Source organism: Sabethes cyaneus, chromosome 2 (genome assembly GCF_943734655.1).
Source record: "Sabethes cyaneus chromosome 2, idSabCyanKW18_F2, whole genome shotgun sequence".
Lineage (NCBI taxonomy): Eukaryota > Metazoa > Arthropoda > Insecta > Diptera > Culicidae > Sabethes > Sabethes cyaneus.
In genome coordinates this window covers 86,673,705-86,695,237 of record NC_071354.1, presented here as the reverse complement: position 1 = coordinate 86,695,237, position 21,533 = coordinate 86,673,705, and the positions used below count along the sequence as shown (strand labels likewise).

General features: G+C 40.6%; 1 protein-coding gene across 2 annotated transcripts in view; it reads left to right on the top strand.

The window, feature by feature from the left end:
• Positions 1-21,533, top strand: part of LOC128737605 (protein Fe65 homolog) — a 47,544-nt gene that overhangs the window by 1,545 nt on the left and 24,466 nt on the right. For both annotated transcript variants that reach the window (XM_053832280.1, XM_053832279.1), the window contains exons 2-7: positions 15,455-15,683; positions 15,740-16,041; positions 16,104-16,410; positions 16,486-16,675; positions 16,742-16,869; positions 18,078-18,176. In XM_053832280.1, the coding sequence (XP_053688255.1) occupies positions 15,455-15,683; positions 15,740-16,041; positions 16,104-16,410; positions 16,486-16,675; positions 16,742-16,869; positions 18,078-18,176 (1,255 nt within the window). The remainder of the gene's footprint in view (positions 1-15,454; positions 15,684-15,739; positions 16,042-16,103; positions 16,411-16,485; positions 16,676-16,741; positions 16,870-18,077; positions 18,177-21,533) is intronic.

Here is a 21,533-nt window from a genome sequence, read left to right as displayed (position 1 = left end):
CTTTTATTTCTCTACAGTTTTCGGTTTTGGTAGCCTTAGTATCATGGTAGTCGTAGTATCATTCTGTTAGACTGCTGCAGAATATCAAGCATGTAGTAACAGCATCTTAGTTTGGTTTTCTTATGTTGAATTGTAATAATTTATATTTAACTAAACTAGGTAATAGTTTAATAGACATGATTCTAATTTATATAACATACAGATTTGTTTGAAACTTTACGTAAAATTTATACCGAAATTAAACAGGTTAAATGACTAGTGAAAAATATGATGTTTAAATAACTTGAATGTCAAAATTGTATTAAATTATGAATGAGACCTTCTGATTGACAAGAGGAATTTTATTTTATTTATACTAGGAGATGTTAGCCAATATTTTACTTCTTAAATTTATTGATGATAAAATGAAATTTACATATAATCTACATACAAAATTACTATATTTTATCTCGACGGATCAAGCCTGCCTGATCTTCGCTAAATTGATTCACGAATGGTATGATTCTTTGAAATATCGAAAGTTGTCAGCATTATGTGTTCTCGCAAGAGATCCCCTTTTTAGGCGGTATTACATTTACAGCCGTTCCGCCTGTCATGACCTCCCTCAAACCAATCCGATACCAAAGGCTCGAAGAAGCAAGAAGCAATTTCCTAACACACAGGAAAATGTTCACTTTCCTCGTTACTTCATCATTTTATGACTGTATCCTACACTGTATAGGTACCTAGGTAGGTACACACGTTGCGTATTCGTGCGGCGCGATTACCAAGTTGGAAGTTTTTCCAATGCGTTCGCCTGGTAATGTCATATGTCGTTCCTACTAGAAAGAAGCCCAAGAGTCGAAAAAGTAATAAAGGTAGGCAGCATGTCTGGCGCCAAATGATGACATTTGTATACATGGGTAGGAATATTAATTTGTATTTGCTTCACTTTCTCCTGTGACCATGTTTTTTTGTAATCATATTTGAAGTGAAAGCGATGGAACAGAGATTGATCCAAAATCATGACATCAATAATCTGTATACTTTGTATTGTAAATATTCTATATCAAAAAGTATGTCGTAGCTATATCATTTTATGTTAAAAACTAGCTGTAACTATTTTTACAGTGTTTTATCCTATCGAAATTCAACAAATATCTAAGTTGATGGTGACGATTTTGTGCGTCTGTCTTCTTCACAGCACTAATACTAAGCATTTTGCTAGAATTTCGTTACAATGACAAACGATATTCTTATGCAACAACTACATTTATGTTTTCAAGTACTGAAAATATTCGTAATCGGTAAAATCCTTGACCCTGAACAAAGTTCTAAACTAAGTGGTTAACGTATCTCTAATAAATTACAATTACAATTACAATTACAATTCACAAGCAAAAGGCAAATGATTGTCAGGCTCATAATATTAGTGTGATATAAGAACTTTGTCGTTAGTGTTGTGCCGCGGTGATCTTCTTCATCTCCTCCTCTGTTGGGTACTCTTACCACTGCGTCCATTATTTTGAAGTATTGTGGTATGCCCCGTTTTATTATTTTACTGCACGCTTCAAACTTACCTATCACTTATTGAGGAAGTGACAGGCTGGTTGCTGGAGCGAGACTTGTGCCAATCAGGTATGACTAGGTTTATGAACCTAGTATCCTCATCGGCGACGCCAACCAGGTCTCCCCTTTTTGAGATACTGCAGTCTGCGTACTATTTGTGCTCCACGATAGTAGAGCAAGTGCTCCGAGGTTAAAAATCATCTTGTACGAAACTAAGATTCCGAAGATATTATTTACTCGGATAATGTCCTGTCACAAGACCGGTAAGCTTGCTGAGATCTCTCTCATTGAGACTCAGCAACTTTTGAGTAACCTAGCGGTGGATACTCGACGTTCTCGATATTCTTTTCGACGTTCGACGTTCTCGATATTCTTTTTTAGATTGTTTGAGCGACTGTACAGCCATCCTACTGGCCATAACCGTTCGGCTCTCCTTTTGTTTCAGCCCACCCTCCACCACAGTCAGAGATCAGGCAGAGTGATTTTCGACCCGTGAGTAGAGAGTTGGAGCCACATCTTCGTTTGTCGACTCACAACGAGTCAACGTGTTGAGGATAGACGAGGATCAGGACTGAACCTCTGCTAGCGCATCGTTCAAGTCCTGCTCCTCCCCTACTCTCCTTTCCACCTCATTCGTTTTTTGTTTTTCGGCAGAGAGAGCTTGCACGGTAGGAAATCGTCCACTGCATCAGTGACCGGCTTGATGCAGCAAGGGCAAATTGTTGTGGAGGGCGCCCTGGTACTCCACAGGCTCCGTTGCGGCGAGAGAATTTATAGAACCCCCTCCACCATTCATCCCTCGGCACGGGTCGCGTCCCACTTTGGATTAGGGGTTTATCCATTCAAATTTTTACATAATAGTCATGGATAACAGCTATTACAACCATATAGGGGCTTTGGACCCTCTGCTTTGGTTCCTGGGAGTCAAGAGAACCGTCTTGCAGGCGGAGAGTTCACACTTCAGCCTTCGCATGAGTGCCCCCTTCTCTGTCCGCATACGACCCTAGTTTCCACCGGTTGTCCGATTTCCACTAAGGAACGTATCCCGGATGGTACCACGAGGAGGTCGAGATAGGAGTTGCTGAATAAGAGGCTGTGGAACCTCTCGGTGGTTCTGGAGCGCATTATTCAGCCATTTACCATCCCAATGCCGCGGTGATACTCCTCGGTCATGAAGGACAAAGTAGTTCTGATTTTCAGCTTAGATTCGTTGTTGGATTTTAAGTTATCGGTGACCTGCATAATCGTCCATGACAGCTATAGTCTCTAGTGGGCAACCAGCTTTCTGCTTTCAGAATTCCAAAGATTGTTATTTCATAGTAAAGGTGTCTCCCTCACCGAGTTATAGGAATCCTGAGGATTCGCCTGTTGGATTCTCATACAAGAATCCTGGTTATATTAGCACGGTATCCTGTGCGAATTTCATGCTGAATTCCACCACACGATTCCAATGAGATTACCCAGACATTCTACCGCTGCAGTGCTCGCTTAATCTTGTTCCATCTGCTCCTGCATCCTCGCTTAGTGCGTTCTTCTTTGACTTGTTTCAACCGGATTTGATGCAAACCCTATTTCTTCAGGGTAGTTTTCCGGCATTCTAAAAACATATTCTGTCCAGTGTATCCGTCCAGCTTCAGCCACCTTCCGGGTTCGTCATTCAGATGCGAGAGTTCGTGATTTATTCTTCATCTCCATACACAGTACTTTTGCACTTCAAAAAAGATGTTTCCACCCCTCGGTTGATAACTCCGACTACTGGCAGGTCCTCTTTAAGCAATAGCCACGGTTCATGCCTATCAGAAGACAACCGGTCTAACTAGCGTTTTGTACAATGGTCAGTATGTTTGACCGCAAATACTTGTGGAGGCCATAGAAGGTATAACTTCCGCTAATAATACGACTCTTAATCTCACGGCTGATATTGTTGTCTTCGGTTGCCAGTAAATCAAAGGATATAAACTCGTCGACTACCTCATAATCTCAAATTGACTAATTTGGGCCGTTTTGAAGTCGGCCAATAAACACCGGGTAATTCCCGGTACTTCTGGAGCATCTATTATATTACTGGTCTAATAACTTGTTATGAATCTCTTGGTCAATATACGATCGTTGGAAGTTGACTCGGGACAATAATCTGTAGGTGTTATTCAGGATAATGATCGCTCGGTAGTTTCCACAATTCAGCTTATTGTAATTAGAACGGATAGTACCATTCTTCCACTCCTCAATTTCAAATTTTAATAATCAATTGATGCAAACAGCTGGTCAGCCCTAGTGACAATTCTAAAACCGCTTGGACTTAATTGATCATTATAAAGGTTTTATTGCGGTATTAATCATTCCCTCTGGTTTTATTATGGTATTCCGCAATACCAAGATGCTACAAGCAGAAGTTGGAGAATTCGTTAATTGAATATATACACCAAGATTAGGAAAAAACTTCCCGGTGAGGTAGTATACCGAAAACTCAATTACCATGAACAACGAAGAAAGAAATTCAGGATGGAACAATCGGTATAGGACACGGCAAGGGACAAGGAAGCGATTAAGGGATAACGATTGGACACTTGGTACTTGGAATGTCCGAACTCTCCATGAACCGGCACGGGCTGGCTTGCTTGCTCGAGAGCTGCATCAACTCGGAGTGGAGATCGCTGCTATTCAGGAAGTTCCGTGGCCAAATTCCGGTGAAAGGGAGTTCCGTGCAGTAGACCCTATTGCAGGCACTTCTTTCAAGTACCACATCTACTACAGTGGCGGTAAAAAAGCAGAACATGGAGTCGGTTTCGTAGTGTTGGGAAAAAAGCGAAAAAAGCAAGTTATCCGGTGGAAGCCCGTAGATGACCCTATATGCGTGTCGAGGATTAAGGGCAAATTCTTCCACTACAGCCTAATCAACTTATACGCACCGACAAATAATAAATCCGATGATCCTAAGGACGAGTTTAACGACAGGCTTGAGAGGACCTATGGAGAGTGCCCAAAACACGACGTGAAAATTATCATCGGAGATACAAACGTGCAGATCAGGAGGGAGGAATTATTCCCTCCAGTCACTGGAAGACATAGCTTTCATCTGTCGACAAATGATAACGGTCTGAGGCTCATAAATTTTGGCGCGGCCAAAGGAATGACCATCTGTAGCACCTACTTTCCACGTTTGAAAATTCGGAAACACACCTAGAGGCATCCAAATAGAGACTCTAGCTCTCAGGTCGATCATGTCTTTTCGGGGACCAAATATCGACTCTGATCACTATCTCGCAGTGAGTAAGATTAGCGCAAGGCTGTCGGCGAAAGCTCGCACTGATAGGACGCTGCGTTTCAACATCCAGCGGTTAACGGCAGACGACGTAGCAGTGGAGTACGCCAGGAAGCTTGACCAACGAATCGCAGAGCAGCAGGTAGAAGAAGAAGATATAAATGGGCTGTGGAGGAACATCCATGGTGCCATCGAATCAGCTGCGAGAGAGGTGGTAGGAACGACGCGTGGAAGACAGCTAAATAGCTGGTTTGATGTTGAATGCCAGAGAGTGACAGATGAAAAGAACCAGGCCAGGAGTCGCAGGCTCACTGCGGCAACATGTCAAAACAGAGAGAGGTACAGAGAGACTAGAGCTGCGGAAAAAAGAAGAAGAAAGAAAGAAGAATCCAGCGCACAGTGGGGAATCGCTGGCCAGCAGCCAAAAAATGAAAGTTCATTTCGACTCTCCGTTGTATTTTTCCTGTAATTCTATACTATTGAAGTGTTCAAATCCAAAATTTTAGAGCAATATGACGAAATTTGAATTTTCTATGAATCTTTAAAGTATGCTATCTCAGCATGTTTTAGGGTTTTTTTGAAAAATAACCCAATATGTCAAAACATGCTAGAGGTGTAATGGTAGCTCGGATTTCAACGGTGTCTAAGGAAAAGTTCTTCAAAAAATAGTGCTGAATAAAACCCATTAAGTGAGTATGCAGTAATTTTATCATAGTATGCCACAATTTCAATTTTTATTAAAAAAGTGCCATATTTTCGCGTAAAACACACTTAAAAGTTTTGAAGCCAAGGTTCGCCACTATTGACACTACCGGTAAAAGTTAGCGTAAAATATAAGCTTTCAAATGGATATAGTCTCATTTAGCGCAGAGTAGCGCAGAGCACAGATGTTACGCTTGTAAGGCTACTATATCAGAATTCAACAATATAGACAAAATGCAAACACTCAAAGCAAACGTAAGATATCTTAATTATGGGATATCTTCTTTACATGGTTGGATAAGCTGCTTCGAATGTATGGTCCATATTGCATATTGACTAGATTTTAGAGGTTGGAGGAAATCTGGAGGATACAGCGATAGTAATGACGGAAATACAGCTCGAAGATCTTATGCCAATCCGGGTATTAGTTCTGGAATCACGGGTATAGATATGAAATTAATTAAAAAGTTGAGAATTTTTTTGTAGCAAGTTCTTGAACACATTATTTCAGAAAAATTCGAAACTTATTGTTTGTATACCAAAAACCTTTATGTCAGAGTATAGTCCTTATATAATACGTCACTGCAATGCAAAGAATTTGAATTCGCGGTCATAAATGAATCTAGACAACCATATTGCTGATAGGACGAATGACAGAAGAAGCACAAAAATAAGTTTTTTTGTTTAATTATAGTCACTTCAACAACTCGGGACATTCGTGACTTCTGCGGGGTTGGGAATTGAACCACGGTCCTCAGTGTGAGAGGCATGAATGCTAGCCACTACACCGGTATTGACCCTCACGAAAATAAGGTTATTGCCTTATGCTAAAAATAGTGATAAAAATACAAGACAATATTTTACATGCAAAAATGAGCGTGAAAATACAAATCGTGATAGAATTATTAGTCTTCTTATTCCTCCGAATAAAGGTTACAGCTTCTTCGAAACGGAAAAATGTAATTAGAAAAATCTTTCTGAGAACGCTATATTACTATTGAAGACGAAACGTGAAACGGGTGATTCTGCAGAAGGAGAAGAAGAAGAAGAGGAAGAAGAAGAAGAAGAAAAAGAAGAAGGAGATAAAGAAGATCAAGAAAACTAATAAGGGGAAAAGTTTTGATTTTTGATTAATATTAACTCATATGGATTTTGTGTTGATTATTAAAGCTCATACTTGCTTTGTATTGTTTTATATAATGTTTTATCCTATAAAAATCCATTTGCAATAATTTTGCAAATGACCCTCATTTCTTATACGTCATTATACTTAAAAAATACTTGAAAAATAGTCGAAAATTCTCCCTAGCACAAAAAATATACGTTCTAATGCAAAATAAACCTGAAATTCGGACTCAGCACCCCAAAATTACTCAAGAACCACATATTATCCTTGATTTAAAGAGATTTTTATGCTTGGCCAGCATTTGTATGGAGTCGCCCCACTGTGCAGCGTCTAAAGAAACGCGAGCACGAGGAGCACGTGCTCGCCGGCGCAGAGGAGCGATACGCCAACAACGATACACAGAGTTTCTATAAAACGGTGAGATGCAGGAATTTTGCCATGCCTGTGATGTGAAATGATAGTGCTGGCAACCTGCTTACCGACAAAACGGCGGTAGCAACCAGGTGGAAGGAGCACTTTCAGACACTGTTGAATTGAGAGGTAAATGCGGAGATCAGCAGGGTTAGGATAGAAATTGTAAGCGATGGTCAAGCTGTGGAGCCACCAACACAGGAGGAGGTTAAGAAGGCAATCAGTGAGCTGAAAAACGGTAAGGCTGCTGGGAAGGACGGTATCCCGGCTGAACTTCTAAAACCGGGGAGCGAGCGGCTGTACGAAGCAATTCACCGGATCATTGTCAGGATCTGGGAAGAAGAACAAATGCTGGAGGAGTAGTTGAATGGCCTCATTTGCCCATTTTTCAAAAAGGGACATCGAATGGAGTGTAAAAACTATCGAGAAATTACATTGCTCAGTTCTGCCTACAAGGTGCTTTCCTGTATCCTGTTCTGTAGACTGAGACCGTTAGCGGAGTCCTTCGTCGGCGAGTACCAAGCTGGTTTTCGTGAGGGTCGCTCCACGACGGATCAGATGTTTACCCTGCGTCAGCTGCTAGACAAGTTCCGGGAGAACAACTTGCAGACACACCATCTATTTGTGGACTTTAAAGCGGCGTACGATTCAGTTAAACGAAATGACCTGCGGCAGATAATGCTAGAACATGGTTTTCCGACGAAACTAGTTACTCTGATTCGTGCGACGCTGGACGGATCCAAATCATGCGTTAAAATAGCAGGTGAGACCTCAGCTGCGTGGATGGACTTAAGCAAGGGGATGCACTCTCTAACCTGCTATTCAACATTGCCTTGGAAGGTGCATTACGAAGGGCAAACGTGGAAAGGAATGGAACCATCATCACGAAATCTCACATGCTTCTTGGTTTTGCGGATGACGTCGATATCATCGGAATCAACCGTAGAGCAGAGGAAGAGGCCTTCAGGCCTTTTAAAGGGAAGCGGCGAGATTGGGACTTACCATTAACACCGCCAAAACGAAGTACATGGTTGCTGGTAGGGAACGTGGGAGCCCAAGTGGTGTTGGTGCCGAGGTGAAGTTAGATGGGGAACGATATGAAGTAGTGGAGGAATTTATATACCTTGGTACACTCATGACATGTGACAATGATGTAAGCCGCGAAGTGAAACGACGAGTTGCAGCCGCGAATCGGACTTTCTACGGATTACGTAGCCAGCTGAAGTCCCGTAGTTTGCAAATTCGCACAAAACTGACGCTCTACAGAACACTAATCCTTCCGGTGGCCCTTTACGGACACGAATCATGGACGCTAAAGGAAGCTGATCGGCAAGTGCTTGTGGTTTTTGAGCGTAAAATTCTGTAATCTATACTTGGTGGCAAGATGGAAAATGGAGTGTGGCGCAGACGCATGAATCACGAGCTGTACCAAGTATACAAATATGCTGATATAGTGAAGGTAGTGCAATATGGCAGGCTGCGGTGGGCTGGACACGTGGCCAGAATTGCGATGGAAGGGTAGCCAAAACTATTTTCAGCAGAGAACCAGGAAGAGGCCGTAGACTCCGAGGCAGACCCCGCACCTGGAGGGCGTGTGCTGTCGAAGACGATGCGCGTTCAGCTGGTGCTCGTGGTGATTGGAGAACGGCAGCCCAGGACCGACGGTTTTGGAGGACCATAATTCGGTCGGCGCAGGATCGGTAATGGACCGTTGCCACTAAAGTAAAGTAAGCATATTGCCATAGTCTAATATTTTGCTTTAGCTCGCAAACAAAAATTCATCAAAGCAAAATGTTTTGCAGAAAGAAAGTTATTATCAGGAAGCAACTAAAATGATTCTGCTAGAAGTTGAGATTGACTAACTAAATATATTTATTTTATTAAAACAACCAGCTTTCGAGAATTGCAAAATTTCAGTGACGCGTTGATTTTATCAACCTATCATATCAATATGCACGATAAAATATAATGCGCATATGCTGCAAACGAACTAAGACTGCTGAAAATTCATTAATTATTCTATGGGATATTTTATTAGGTATGTTACGATACCGCATATATGGCAACACTGCCAACATCGCTTATGACGTTTATGTTGGTTAGAGGGTAAAAGAAGAGCGAAGATAAATAAAAAAACGCCATCGCAAAAGTGTTCTGAAAAACAAATAGAAAGTGTTTCAAAGCTAATTCTGATTAATATCGACTATTTACCATTTTCAACGTGCGAAATAGCACCGGGTTCGCGAAACAGCGCCTGATAAGTGGTAGAAGTTAGTGTTTTGAGTGGTAAGGAACAAGTTATGCAGTGAAATTAATGTATACCAAAATGTAAACAATACCTGTTTATACTTACCTGCAGATATAGCAACCGTCGAAATACCATAGTAGCCTGGGATACTTACCTGTAAAGAATAATCAACGTAACCAACCGTAAATCCGTTGTAAGTAGTCTAAAACAAATAAAACAAAAGTGTAAAAAAGTATACTTACCAGATCGAACCTCTGCATTCGCAGCCGCGGAAATTACTAGTAGGGTAGCTCACCCCAAGTTGACCTTAGGCACAAAACGTATTGCCAAACCATAAATTGTAGCAAGCGTAGGATAGGAAGAAAGTGTTAGCGGAAAACGTAAAACCACTTCTTGTAAGTTAAATGTATATATTTTGAAAATTTGTTTTAATTTAAATATATTGCAGTTTGAGCATTACCGAAAAATAATCGGTTGCTACAAAAAACTGGTTCATATCCGAACAAGGTATGTTATCTATCAACCAAATTGTTCAGAATAATCTGACAGTAAAACTTTAGCTTTTATGCTCACGGATATATTTTCAAGTTGACAAAGCTGGCGAACTGATACTTAGCTTTTACCAGAGCAAAAAGCGAAATACTTTATTAAATTATGGCGGTAGCTGTGGTCATGAAAACCACTATATACGTACGTAGTAAGCTTGGAATTGTTACTTGGGATACGACGACTGGCTTATTAGACCATCATCTTACCACATGGCCAACTGGGAACTTTTTGCTGCTGTTATGAAGAATAGTAGAAAAGAGTTCAATACCGAAACCATTTTTAATGTAAGGTCATATTGTCATATTCTAGCCTTTTTCTACCCGCGAACAAAAATCCATCCAAGCAATGTGTGAATTATAGAAAAAATGTTGATATCAATTGGTTTTCATGTTACAAGAAGTAACTAGAATGATTTTGCTAGAAATCGAGATTGTCTAGTTGAATGTATTTATTTTGTTTAAATATCTGATTTTCAGAAGTCCACCTATCATTCCAATACGTACGATAAAATTTTTACGCATATGCTGCACAACAACAGAAACTGCTGAAAATTTATTATTTATTGTATCGGATATTTTATTATGGTAGTTAAAAGCCAAATCGATCAGGATGATTTGACAGTAAAACTTAAGCTTTTCTGCTCACGGACACAGGGGTTAGTGAAAATGATAGGAACATTCAAAATTTCGACGAAATTCAAACGACCTTATCCGGCTATCTTCTATAAAATAAGACATTTTAAATGAACCCAATTGCATTCGGCGGGAAATTTTTTCTAGTATTTCTAAAATAATTCAAAATTCGCAGTAGTCAGCGGACCCCGAGGATATTCCGGGTTATCCGAGAGTATGTCAAAAATTGATATTTTTCATCGCTTTTATCTTTTTCTGCCATGGAAATTTAATAATATTCATATTTTGTTCCAAAACTAGACTTCATGTCCAGTCGACTGGTGAAAAGAGAATGAAGATCCGTCAAGAAACAAACGAGATAAGGCCTTTCAGCATAGCGTGATAAAACTACCTGACTCTTAAAGAAGTTAAGTTTAAGTGGGTCACTTGGTCGAAAGGCAGTTTTATAGCGCTCATCAGAAGAGACATCTAGTGGAGCTCATAGTTTTTTTTAGCGATTTTATTAAAGTGGTCATTAAAACCACTAGAGGAACGTAATAAAACTCAAGCGGCTAATTGGGGCAGCTCGTCCAGAGCCGTTTTAAAAAAGTTTCGGACCAATATCCTCCTTTCCTACTGCTCTGTTATTTAGCCGGTGGATGCTTCGTTAACTTCTCCTATCGTTTGAGGTGACACATGCACGTCGTTTACTACACCGATTAAGTCGCTTCATTATCTATCTTGGTCTTCAGCTACACGCCATTCAGGTGTTCAACGAAGTGCTGCTTTCATCTTTCAATCACCGCACGCTCATCTCTCAAAATATTGGCTCCTTTTTCTTGTACATTTCGGGATTTGCGCGATTCATTATGCTTTTAAAGAAATTTTTGGTTTTATAAAAACGATACGATGGAGTATACTCCTTCTCTTTCTAACGGGCTTCTTCTCTTGGAAGAGTCGGGTTTACTGCCTCTGTTTTTGTTTACATTGTTTCACGTTCTGACGAGAAACTCTGCGCTGCATTCTGTGTCATGATCTTCTCATCCATTAGATGCTAACACTTCACGCTCGGCCTGAAAATGCACTTTGCTACACTATTAATGACCGTTTTGACAGGCTTTTGAAGTAATCAAGTTCCAACAGGCCTTGAAGCACACTTGTTTACCAAGCCAGTCGTCGTGTATTTGAATAGCAACTGGGAGGGACTGCTAAGATCAACAGGATCGCAAAAGCCCCGCAACAGTTTCCCCGAAGTTTCTAATAGCGGATGCTGAGAATCTTGGCTTCATCAATGACATTATTTCCCAACGGGTACAGTCTAGCGAAATACCATTTAAATTAAACTTTTATGTACCCAGTTGCAGTTTAAGATCTCGACAAATGTTTTCGTAAAACTCAAACAGAACAAGATGCGCAAAAAATAACCTCATCAATCGCATGATGCATTTTTATAATCAGCATTGTGAAAGTATTGACATCACCATGTCCAGAAAACTACTTAAATAACGACTAATCAACTGGAATAATACATAGCATGTAAGCAATCATTGTATAATATTGGCCATGTTTTCAGAATGCTAAACAACAATACTGCAGATATACTGCTCGAATCTCGGCTGGAGAGGCTGTTGGAGTCCATAGTATCGAGACTCTTCAAGACGTGGCGAGGGTACAGCTGACAACTTATCCTGCATGATTTTCAACATCGCTCTTGAGGTGATTCGATGAGCAGATTTCGAAACGAGAGGTTTGATTTCTTGGCTACGTAGGTGACGTGCCGTTTTGCGGACAAATCAAAGCAAATCGTTGACGGCGATGAACCAAAAGTGGTAATTGATTTCGTGTATGTAGGACTGCTGGTAGTCGCGGACAATAACACAAATAAGGCGATCCAGTGGCCTATTCAGCCGGATATCGAGCCTACGTTTCCCTTCACAAAACGCTACGATCCAGACGCATAAGCCGCCGTACAAACCTGACAATGTACAAACCCCCATTAGACCAATATCCTCACTAATACACCAGACTCCTGCTTTTAGAATCCATATGAATTTTATTTCATAGTGAATAGTTGCCTAACCGAGTGTTAGGTATCCCGGAGATTTAACTCTTGGATTCTCATATAAGACTCCTGGTTCTATAAGCAAGACATTCAGTTAGAGTCAATAGGACCGTAGCACTGACCCCGCACTGTCCTGTATTCTAACAGCTGGTTGCGAAGTCTGTCGTATAAAAAACAGAAGGTCAAATTTCGATAACGGAATTAGCACCCAGGCTTTGCTTTTTTTCAGTACGAATCCTCTACAGAATTCCTTCACACCCCGGCTCTAAACTGCTGATGACAACGACGAGGATCGTACAACCATCCCCATAAATTTCCCTATGCTCTAAGCATGAAGGTATAGACCAAATTTTCTTTCGTTTGGAGGGAGAGGGTGTCCATGAGGGGTCTACTGCTTCAAGTTCGACAGTTTAAGTGCGGAATCCTCGTGCTTGACGTCCACACCTTGGTAAGTGCATATGTTGGTGGTGTTCGGTTTACTATTCGTTGCTCAGAAGATATAGGCTTCGCAGTATTTGCGGGCAAAGAAGATACTTCGCGAAATAATTATACGTATTTCATCTATATACGTAGTTATATACGATAATATCCAATTAAGCGCGACTTCCTCCGTACTACTACACAATTCTGTATTGAAAATCGTATGTGTGTCAGTTATTATCATTATATAGGATTGAAAATTAACTTGGGCGGACATTTTCAAGCTTTAGTTACGATTCCGAATTTTTTAAGAGATATTTACGATAATTCTCGTACATTGATGTACGACTTGGTGCTAGCTGGGTATGTACAAAAAAGGCCATCGTCCAGAACATATTGATTATCACGGCATAACTCTTCACAGCTCTGCATTTAAAATTCTCTATCACATCCTGTTCCATAGACTGAAGTCGTTACAGGAAGCTCTTGTTGGCAGATATCATTGCGGTTTTCGAGAAGGACGCTTCACAAAGAACCTTGAGACGGATTCTTGACAAATTCCGAGAATTTTACCAGCAAACCCATTATTTGTTCATAAACTTCAAGGCGATGTACAATTCAGTTAAACGAAATTAATTGCAGCGGATTAGTCTTGCGCATAGTTTTCTACCAAAACTAATTAGGCTGCCTGGGGCCACTCTTGACGGTTCAACATAAAGTGTCAGAAATGCGAGTGAAACGTCGAAATCATTCGTGAATCGTTCAATGGTTTGAAGCAAGACGACAGGTCAACAAACAACATTGGCTTGGAAGGTGCTATTGGATGATATCGATACCATCGGTGTTAATCGGAGAGATACCAAGCGTGTAGAAGCGAGTAAAATATGACAGACTACAGTGGGCTGACCACATTGCAAAGATGTCGAATGGCGGAGTAGTGAAAGCAATATTCAGCACGGCACATACGGAAAATTAAAAAGTTAGCATCACTGCTAAGGAAATTTTTATTACATGCTGTTTATATGCTGCCATAATAGCATAAACGTCTTTTCGTTACATGTAGGTTCATTGTTTTAAGAAGGTATAATTTTGCTCTTAATTTTGCATGAGAGACTGGGAGATATTTGCTTCAAAATGCTGTATCTCGGGATCGGTACAGAATACCTTGTGGTGATAAGCGAAATAAAAATTTAGTTTTCAAATAGAAAAAGACAATAATTAGAAGCACTTCCACTAAAAATCATATTTTTTCAAGCTCCTTGAGTGATTTCCTTTTAATCTTCCAACAGTTTGATTGTAAACCTTATATTTTCATAGATATAAAGGAGGAAAATATGAAGTTCGCTTTTCAAAAGGTTTGAGTAGGGTTTCCTCAATACTTTACTCATGAAAAATGCACAAAAAGGCTTAAGAAGTATTAAATAACGATGAAATAGCAACGAAAGGAAGGTTTGACAAAAACCGGTCTTTTTTTCAAAGAGGGCCTTTGTTGTTGTTGTGTGAAGTACTTTCGGTCTTTTTTTTTGGACTGTAATAAGTAATAGAACTTTCATTCTTTTTATAAGTTTGAGCCTGATTTTTTGGCAGCGCGTTGTTGGACTTTCTTGATAATTGTCATCAAAAAACGATATTATCATCGTATTTAAAATTCGGTATTTAAAAGTGTCAATTTTACGCTATATCTATTTTAACTACATCGAAAGTCAATTGGAAAATTGCAACTAAACAAAAGCCCGAAAGTTCCTCTTTCACCAGGATGCCAGGATCATGAATGATAGCTAAAAAATCAATAGCCTGACAATGTTCAATGTCAAGTGCCGCTTTTACTGGAATTCTACGGAGCGGGTAGCGGACTCCTACATACTAACCGTCGCCGGCTCGAATGTGAAACTTTATTTTTCGTGCTCCTGCATAGTAGTTACGTGACTCACCGGTTTCTTCCGATATTTGCATTCCGTGACTGACATTATTTTCCCACAGCTGGTTTAATTCAGACGAAAAATAGGAAGGTTAAAGTGCGTTCTGAGTATACCAGTTAGCTTGAGACCAGATTTATTGTTTTTTTTTTCTTTATTTTCTTAAGAAATTTTGTTAGTTTCAATTTATTAAAAGCAGCAAGTCAAACATTATATTTGTAAAGCACCTTAGAGTTAAGCCATTATTCTTTTCGTTATAGGTATTGCCAATATTAGAGGATTTGTGTTTTTCGCAGTTGCGTATGTTTCAGTTTTACAAAATTTTAAGGGGCACTTTTGAACTCAATAAGCATAATTTTATCATTTTTGCGTTTTCAAATAGGTACAGTAGTGATAGTACAGAACCTTTAGTTTGCACGAAACTCCCCAGAACATTATGCGAAAAAACTAATAATGCATGCTTTCCTTCATTTCCCCATTGATTGTTTAGATGCTGAAAATGCTTGATGATTGATTAGTCCACATTTGTACTGAATCATTTTCCCAAACGCCAAGTACTCCGTTCCCGATAGTAATTGGCCTTAAATTTTTGCTTACAGAAAACGGCTTGCTAAGCTACGAAAATCCCAACTATCACATGGACCCTTTGCGAATGGAGCGCAACTCGCATCTATACGAGGAGATAATCTCTGAATTGCAACAGCAAGGTACCCTACGGCCCGCTGGTGCAGTGAATTTAGTGCGTGATCCGAACCAAATGCTCGGAACCAACCGGAAGGGATACCTGGACATTGGTACCATGGGCGTCGATTGCAAGGAAGTTGATGGGTAGGCTATTTTTTGTTGCATCGGAAAAAGTTTTCACCAAATCATTTTATCGGCAGATCTCCAAAGCACAAGCAGAAACTGCTAGATGGGTCACCCAACGAATCCGAAATGCAGAAGGATGAAGTTTCGGAAAAAGAGGAAAAAACTGAGGGAGAAATTAAACATATAGCCGGCACACTCAATGCTGAGGATTTATATGCGCTGCCAAATAAAAAGAAAGATGAAATTGGAGAAATAGCTCCGGACGATGACGTCAACGAGGAGGAAGATGATGAGAAGGACAAACAGGAGGATATTGAAGGTATAGAGGACAAGGATGAAACGAAGGATCTTCCACCTGGTTGGGAAAAACATGAAGGTTTGTTTCTTGCGTTTTCATTCTCGCAACAGATCACTAAATCGCTTGTTGAATGTTTTCAGACAATGGAGGACCATATTATTGGCACATTAAATCAGGAACAATCCAACGGGAGCCACCAGTTTGGCCAAAAGAACCACCGAAAGAGCTTAGCAAAACTGCAACCATGCCAACGCCTCGATGCGTACAAAATTCTATGTTTTCGCAAACATTGGCCAATCTTTACGGTACACCGAAACCGGAAACTAGTTCGGCCTCGTCCAGCAGCGGTCGATTGCATGAAAGTATCACGTCCGTCACGCGCAGCAGCACAATTTCTGCTCTCGACCAGGAGGACGAACGCCGACGGAGGGAGGACATAGCGTTGAAGTGCGTATAGATTCTACCGGTTGACGAGGTTATTTGATTATTATTTGATATTTGATGCCAACCCTTGTTTTACAGACGCCGAAGTTTTCCTCTCAAATCGGACACGGACCGACCGATCCGTTTTGCAGTTAGATCCCTGGGTTGGGTGGAAATTGCAGAGGAAGATCTTACACCGGAGCGATCTTCCAAGGCGGTTAACAAATGTATAGTGGATCTATCGCTCGGCAGAAATGAACTGCTGGATGTTGTCGGTAGATGGGGTGATGTAAGATATTTAACCAACGGGTTTCTTTGTTTTTGGCTTTGTATATTAAGTACGTGATAATTTCAGGGCAAGGACTTGTTTATGGACTTAGATGAAGGTGCTTTAAAACTAATTGATCCGGAAACACTGACAATACTAAACTCGCAGCCAATTCACACGATACGTGTCTGGGGTGTTGGCAGAGATAATGGAAGGTACGTACATAATGCGTTTTTTTAAATATGTTTTTCTTCTCCAGTACTTAAAAAAATAGGATTTCAAAAACTACACCTTTCACGAGCAAAAACTTGCTCTTTGTGTTGTTGAAAGCGAAATTGAATTCATTTATTTATTTCGTCAATACAAAGAAATCCATTACGAAATAACATCGCAATAATGAAAGGTTGTTGCAAAACGATGTTAAAACTTTGAGAAAAAGTTACAAGTAGGGAGCAACTCTTATTTTATTACTTGCTACGGAGATATGCTACATGTTTCGGATGTTAATGATGGAAGTTAATGATGCTTCTAAATTCCTCGCCACATTGCTAATTATTGAATGATATTTGTGTGACATAAAACAAATCTCATACTGCCACTGAATAAATTTAAAGCTACAAACAATGCTAAGAGAGACTTGGAATGAACTTTTCCAATAAAGTTTATCAATTGGTTTTTAATATTGAGCACTTTTTCATTTAAAAATTACACAATTAGGTAGTTAAGTGTCTATCGTGTTTTGTAATAATCTACTCTTTTCTTCTATTTTCTTGCTGCTGCTATCTTTTTGCTGCACAACACCGCTGTAATACTTTCGTTTCAACTTTACTGTTAATGTCCTGTTAATGTATTATCAGGGAAAGGTACGAATTACTAAGAAATAACTGATCTTGTACTGCACTTATTTCGTTGAATTTTTTGATCATTTTCACAAAACTATCATCACATTGTTGATTCGAACAACACCTTTCGGTTATTTAAAGACATGTATCAATACTCAATACTCTAAAACGATAACTCTTCACGTGTATATTAGAGCGGTCTAAATTTTAATAACAATTTGGAAAGCTCAATTGGATCATTTAAAACTAAATTCTTATACAGAAAATCAAACTGAATTTTTAAAATTTAATTAGAGAAATAAAGTCAAACAATGGTCCGATGTCGTCCAGAAAAATTAAAGTTTGTTCGGAAGTTTGCCTTTTCCCAAATTCTAAGCCCCTCATGAGAGGAGATTGACCTCATGGTAGTTCATTTTTTAGATCACTCTAATTTATACTATAACGTTACACTAAGCAATATCCATTTTTAATGTAGTTAGCATAACTGATAGACGTAAGCCAGTAATAAGTAAATTTAGTAACTTTGATTTTTTTTTTCTACTTTTTCGTTTCCGATGGACGACACTCAAATACGCGTGCAGAGATTTTGCCTACGTTGCACGAGACCGGCTTACCCGGATTCATATGTGTCACGTGTTTCGGTGTGACACCGCAGCCAGAACGATTGCTAATACGCTTAGGTAAGTACAACAGCTTTTTATTGATTTTTGAACTAAAACTAATCTAGTCAGTGACAAAAGCATAATCATTGTGTTGCCATTTTTTACAATTAGGAAAACACAATGCCTTCTTAAATTTATTTACCTTGTTCGATGAAGGCAGAAAAAAATGCAACCTAAAAAATTGAAGACAATTGGAAAGGTCAATGCATTAGTTTGAAAGACTCCTATTACGGACTAGCTTAACACTCTTTCTACTTCGATTTTGCTCTTTTGACAATATATGTTATGATATTATCTGCAATGTTACTAAAGTGAACGTTGCTATATCTTTTGCATTAACCTTGTTTTAAGACTGGCTAGAAAAAAGATAACTCTTTTAGTTACCAACAGCATTGCAGCGTCATAAATACAAATCAGAAAACTATGCTAACGTCAGCATATTGTAATCGTATTGTAGTAAATAACTCACAACTTATCTACTTACCTAATTGGCCTAACGTCTTATGACAAAGCTTGTGTAGCTTAATTTCTCCATCTATTTTGGTCGGTAGCAGCTGGTCTCCATTTCCTCGGGCTCCTAGTGCTCGCCAGATCTCGTTCCATCTGGTCTTATCACCTTGCACGCTGTGCCCCTCTTCGTCTTGTTCCTACCGGATTCGATGCGAAAACCATTTTTGCAGGATAGTTTGCCGGCATTCTCGCAACATGTCCTGCCCAACGTATCCGTCCAGCTTTAATCACTTTCCGAACACTTAGTTTGCCGTAGAGACGCGCGAGCTCGTGGTTCATTCTTCGCCTTCATACACCGTTCTCTTGCACTCCGCCAAAGATGGCTCTTAGCGCCCGCCGCTTGAAAACACCGAGTGCTCGTTCTCTTTTTTTCTATTCTAGCAGTATCCACGTCTCGTGCCCGTAGAGGACAACCGGTCTAATTAGCGTTTTGTACAGTGTGCACTTTGCACTGGGGCTCAGATTGTTCGACCGTAAGTTTTTGTGGTGTGCTTAGTATCTCCAACTTCCGCTGATAATACGCCTTTTAATCTCACGGCTGGTATTGTTGTCCTCAGTTGCCAGTGAGCCAAGGTATTTGGACTCGTCGACTGCCTCAAGCTCATCCCCGTCGATTACCACGGTACTGCCCTAGCGGGTTCTGTCGCACTCGGTCCCGCCCGCCAGCATATACTTCATTTTAGACGTATTTATCTTCAATCCAATCTTGTCTGCTTCGCGTTTCAGTCTGGTGTATTGATCTTCCACCGCATCAAATGTTCTGCCGACAGCATCCACGTCGTCAGCAAAGCAGATAACTTGACTGGATTTATTGAAAATCGTGCCCCGCACTTCGATCGCCGCTCGTCTTATAATACCTTCCAGCGCAATGTTGAATAGCACGCAGGAAAGAGCATCTCCTTGTCGAAGTCCCCTGCGAGATTCGAATGGGTCCGACAATCCAACCGAGATTTTCATACAGCACTGGATCCCATCCATCGTAGCCATGATAAGTCTAGTAAGCTTACCCGAAAAGCCGTTTCGTACAAAATTTGCCATAGCTCTTGTCGGTTTAAACTATCATATGCGGCTTTAAAATTGATGAACAGGTGATGCGTTGTGACTCGGAATTCGCGGCACTTCTGGAAGATCTGCCACAGGGTAAAGATTTAGTCCGTTGCAGACCTACTTTCCATCAAACTAGCCTGATAACTTCCCACAAGTCTATTGGCTATTGACGAGATTCGATGAAGGATGACTTGGAACAGTACTTTGTAGGCGGCATTCAAGATAGTGATCGCTCGGCTAATCGCCTTTCTTGTAGATAGGGCAAATAATCCCGTCTTTCAACACCTCTGATAGTCGTTCCGTATCCCAAATCTTGACAATCATTTGATGCAGACAGCATAGCCGGCCAACTTGTCCGGGCTCATTTTAATAAGTTCCGCTCCAATGCTATCCTTTTTCGCTGCTTTGTTGTTTTTCAGCCGCAGGATGACTTCTTTAACTTACCTTATTGATGGGGGTGGCACATCTTCGTTGCTTACTACACTAATAATGTGGTCGCTTTCTCCGCTATCATCGTCTTCCGCCTGCACGCCATTCAGGCGCTCATCGTAGTGCTGCTTCCATCTTTCGATCACCGCACGGTCGTCAGTCAACATAACTTCATCTTTATCTCTGCACATTTCGGCCCATGGCATAAAGCTTTTGCGAGATTCATTGAGTCTCTGATAGACCTCCCGTGTGTCGTGAAAGCGGTACAGTTGCTCGAGTTCTTCGCACTCCTTTTCCTCTGGGTAGCGCTTCTTCTGCTGGAAGAGTCGGGTTTGCTGTCTTCGTTTCTGTTTGTTTCGCTCCACATTCTGACGGGTGGTTCTACGCAGCATTTGTACCCGCGCTGCTTTCTTCTCATCTAATACCTGCTGGCACTTCTCGTCAAACCATTGCGTCGATTCGGTACCACAACGGCCTAGTACGTTCTCCGCTACACTGTTAATGGCTGTTTTCACGGCATTCTAACAGTCCACAAGAAGACCTTCATCCTGCTCATCCTCTTCCAGGCAAGCGCGCGGTTTCGAGAGATTTTTTTTATTGTACGCCAGAAGGGCCTTGGATTCATAAATGCCACTGCAACAGTCACGAAGATTGTCTTTTGTAGCTGGCCTTGATTGCTGTACACAGTTTACGAATTGCTCATACCCATTGATGGAGTTGAACTAGGTTGTAAGACTGCTCCAATTAGGTATAACATGGTTAATAAAAGCAATAAACTTCTTAGGATGGATTTTCCATACAGAGTATGGAGTTAATAGGCAGCTCCCAAAGAAACTGTAACTGGAAGACGCAAGAGCTCCACAGGAGCAGAGCAAGTGCGCTGAACTTTTTAGTTCTAAATTGCAAAAGTGGCAAATGTCGGTTAAGACCTTGCCAATTCTCTTTAAATAGTAAAGAGTGGGACAATGTCCGATGAGGAGTTCCGTGATAGTGCGCAGTTCACTACGCGTTAAGTAGTTTAGCTTGTCTACAGCCTTGCGCTTGATACCAACTGGATGCTGTCTAGTTTTTCCCAGGTCAGTAATTCGCTTTTTACAGCGGATATGGAGGTGTCCAGAAACGGTTCGGGACCAATGTACTGATGAGCAGACCCTTGTCTCGCTAGGCTGTCTGCAAGCACCCAGAATAATGAAACTTTGTTCTGGCGGGAGAGCTCCCTTAAAGTTGTGCCGCACTCCCAAACTAATTTGGATGCACTTTTAGTGAACAGTAGTGCTATACTTTCGTTTTAGACATATCTTGGCGCAGATGTATATTGCATAGACTTCCGCTTGGAAAACGGAACGTAGACTCCGGGACCTGTGCAGGACCCAATTTTTAATCCATCTG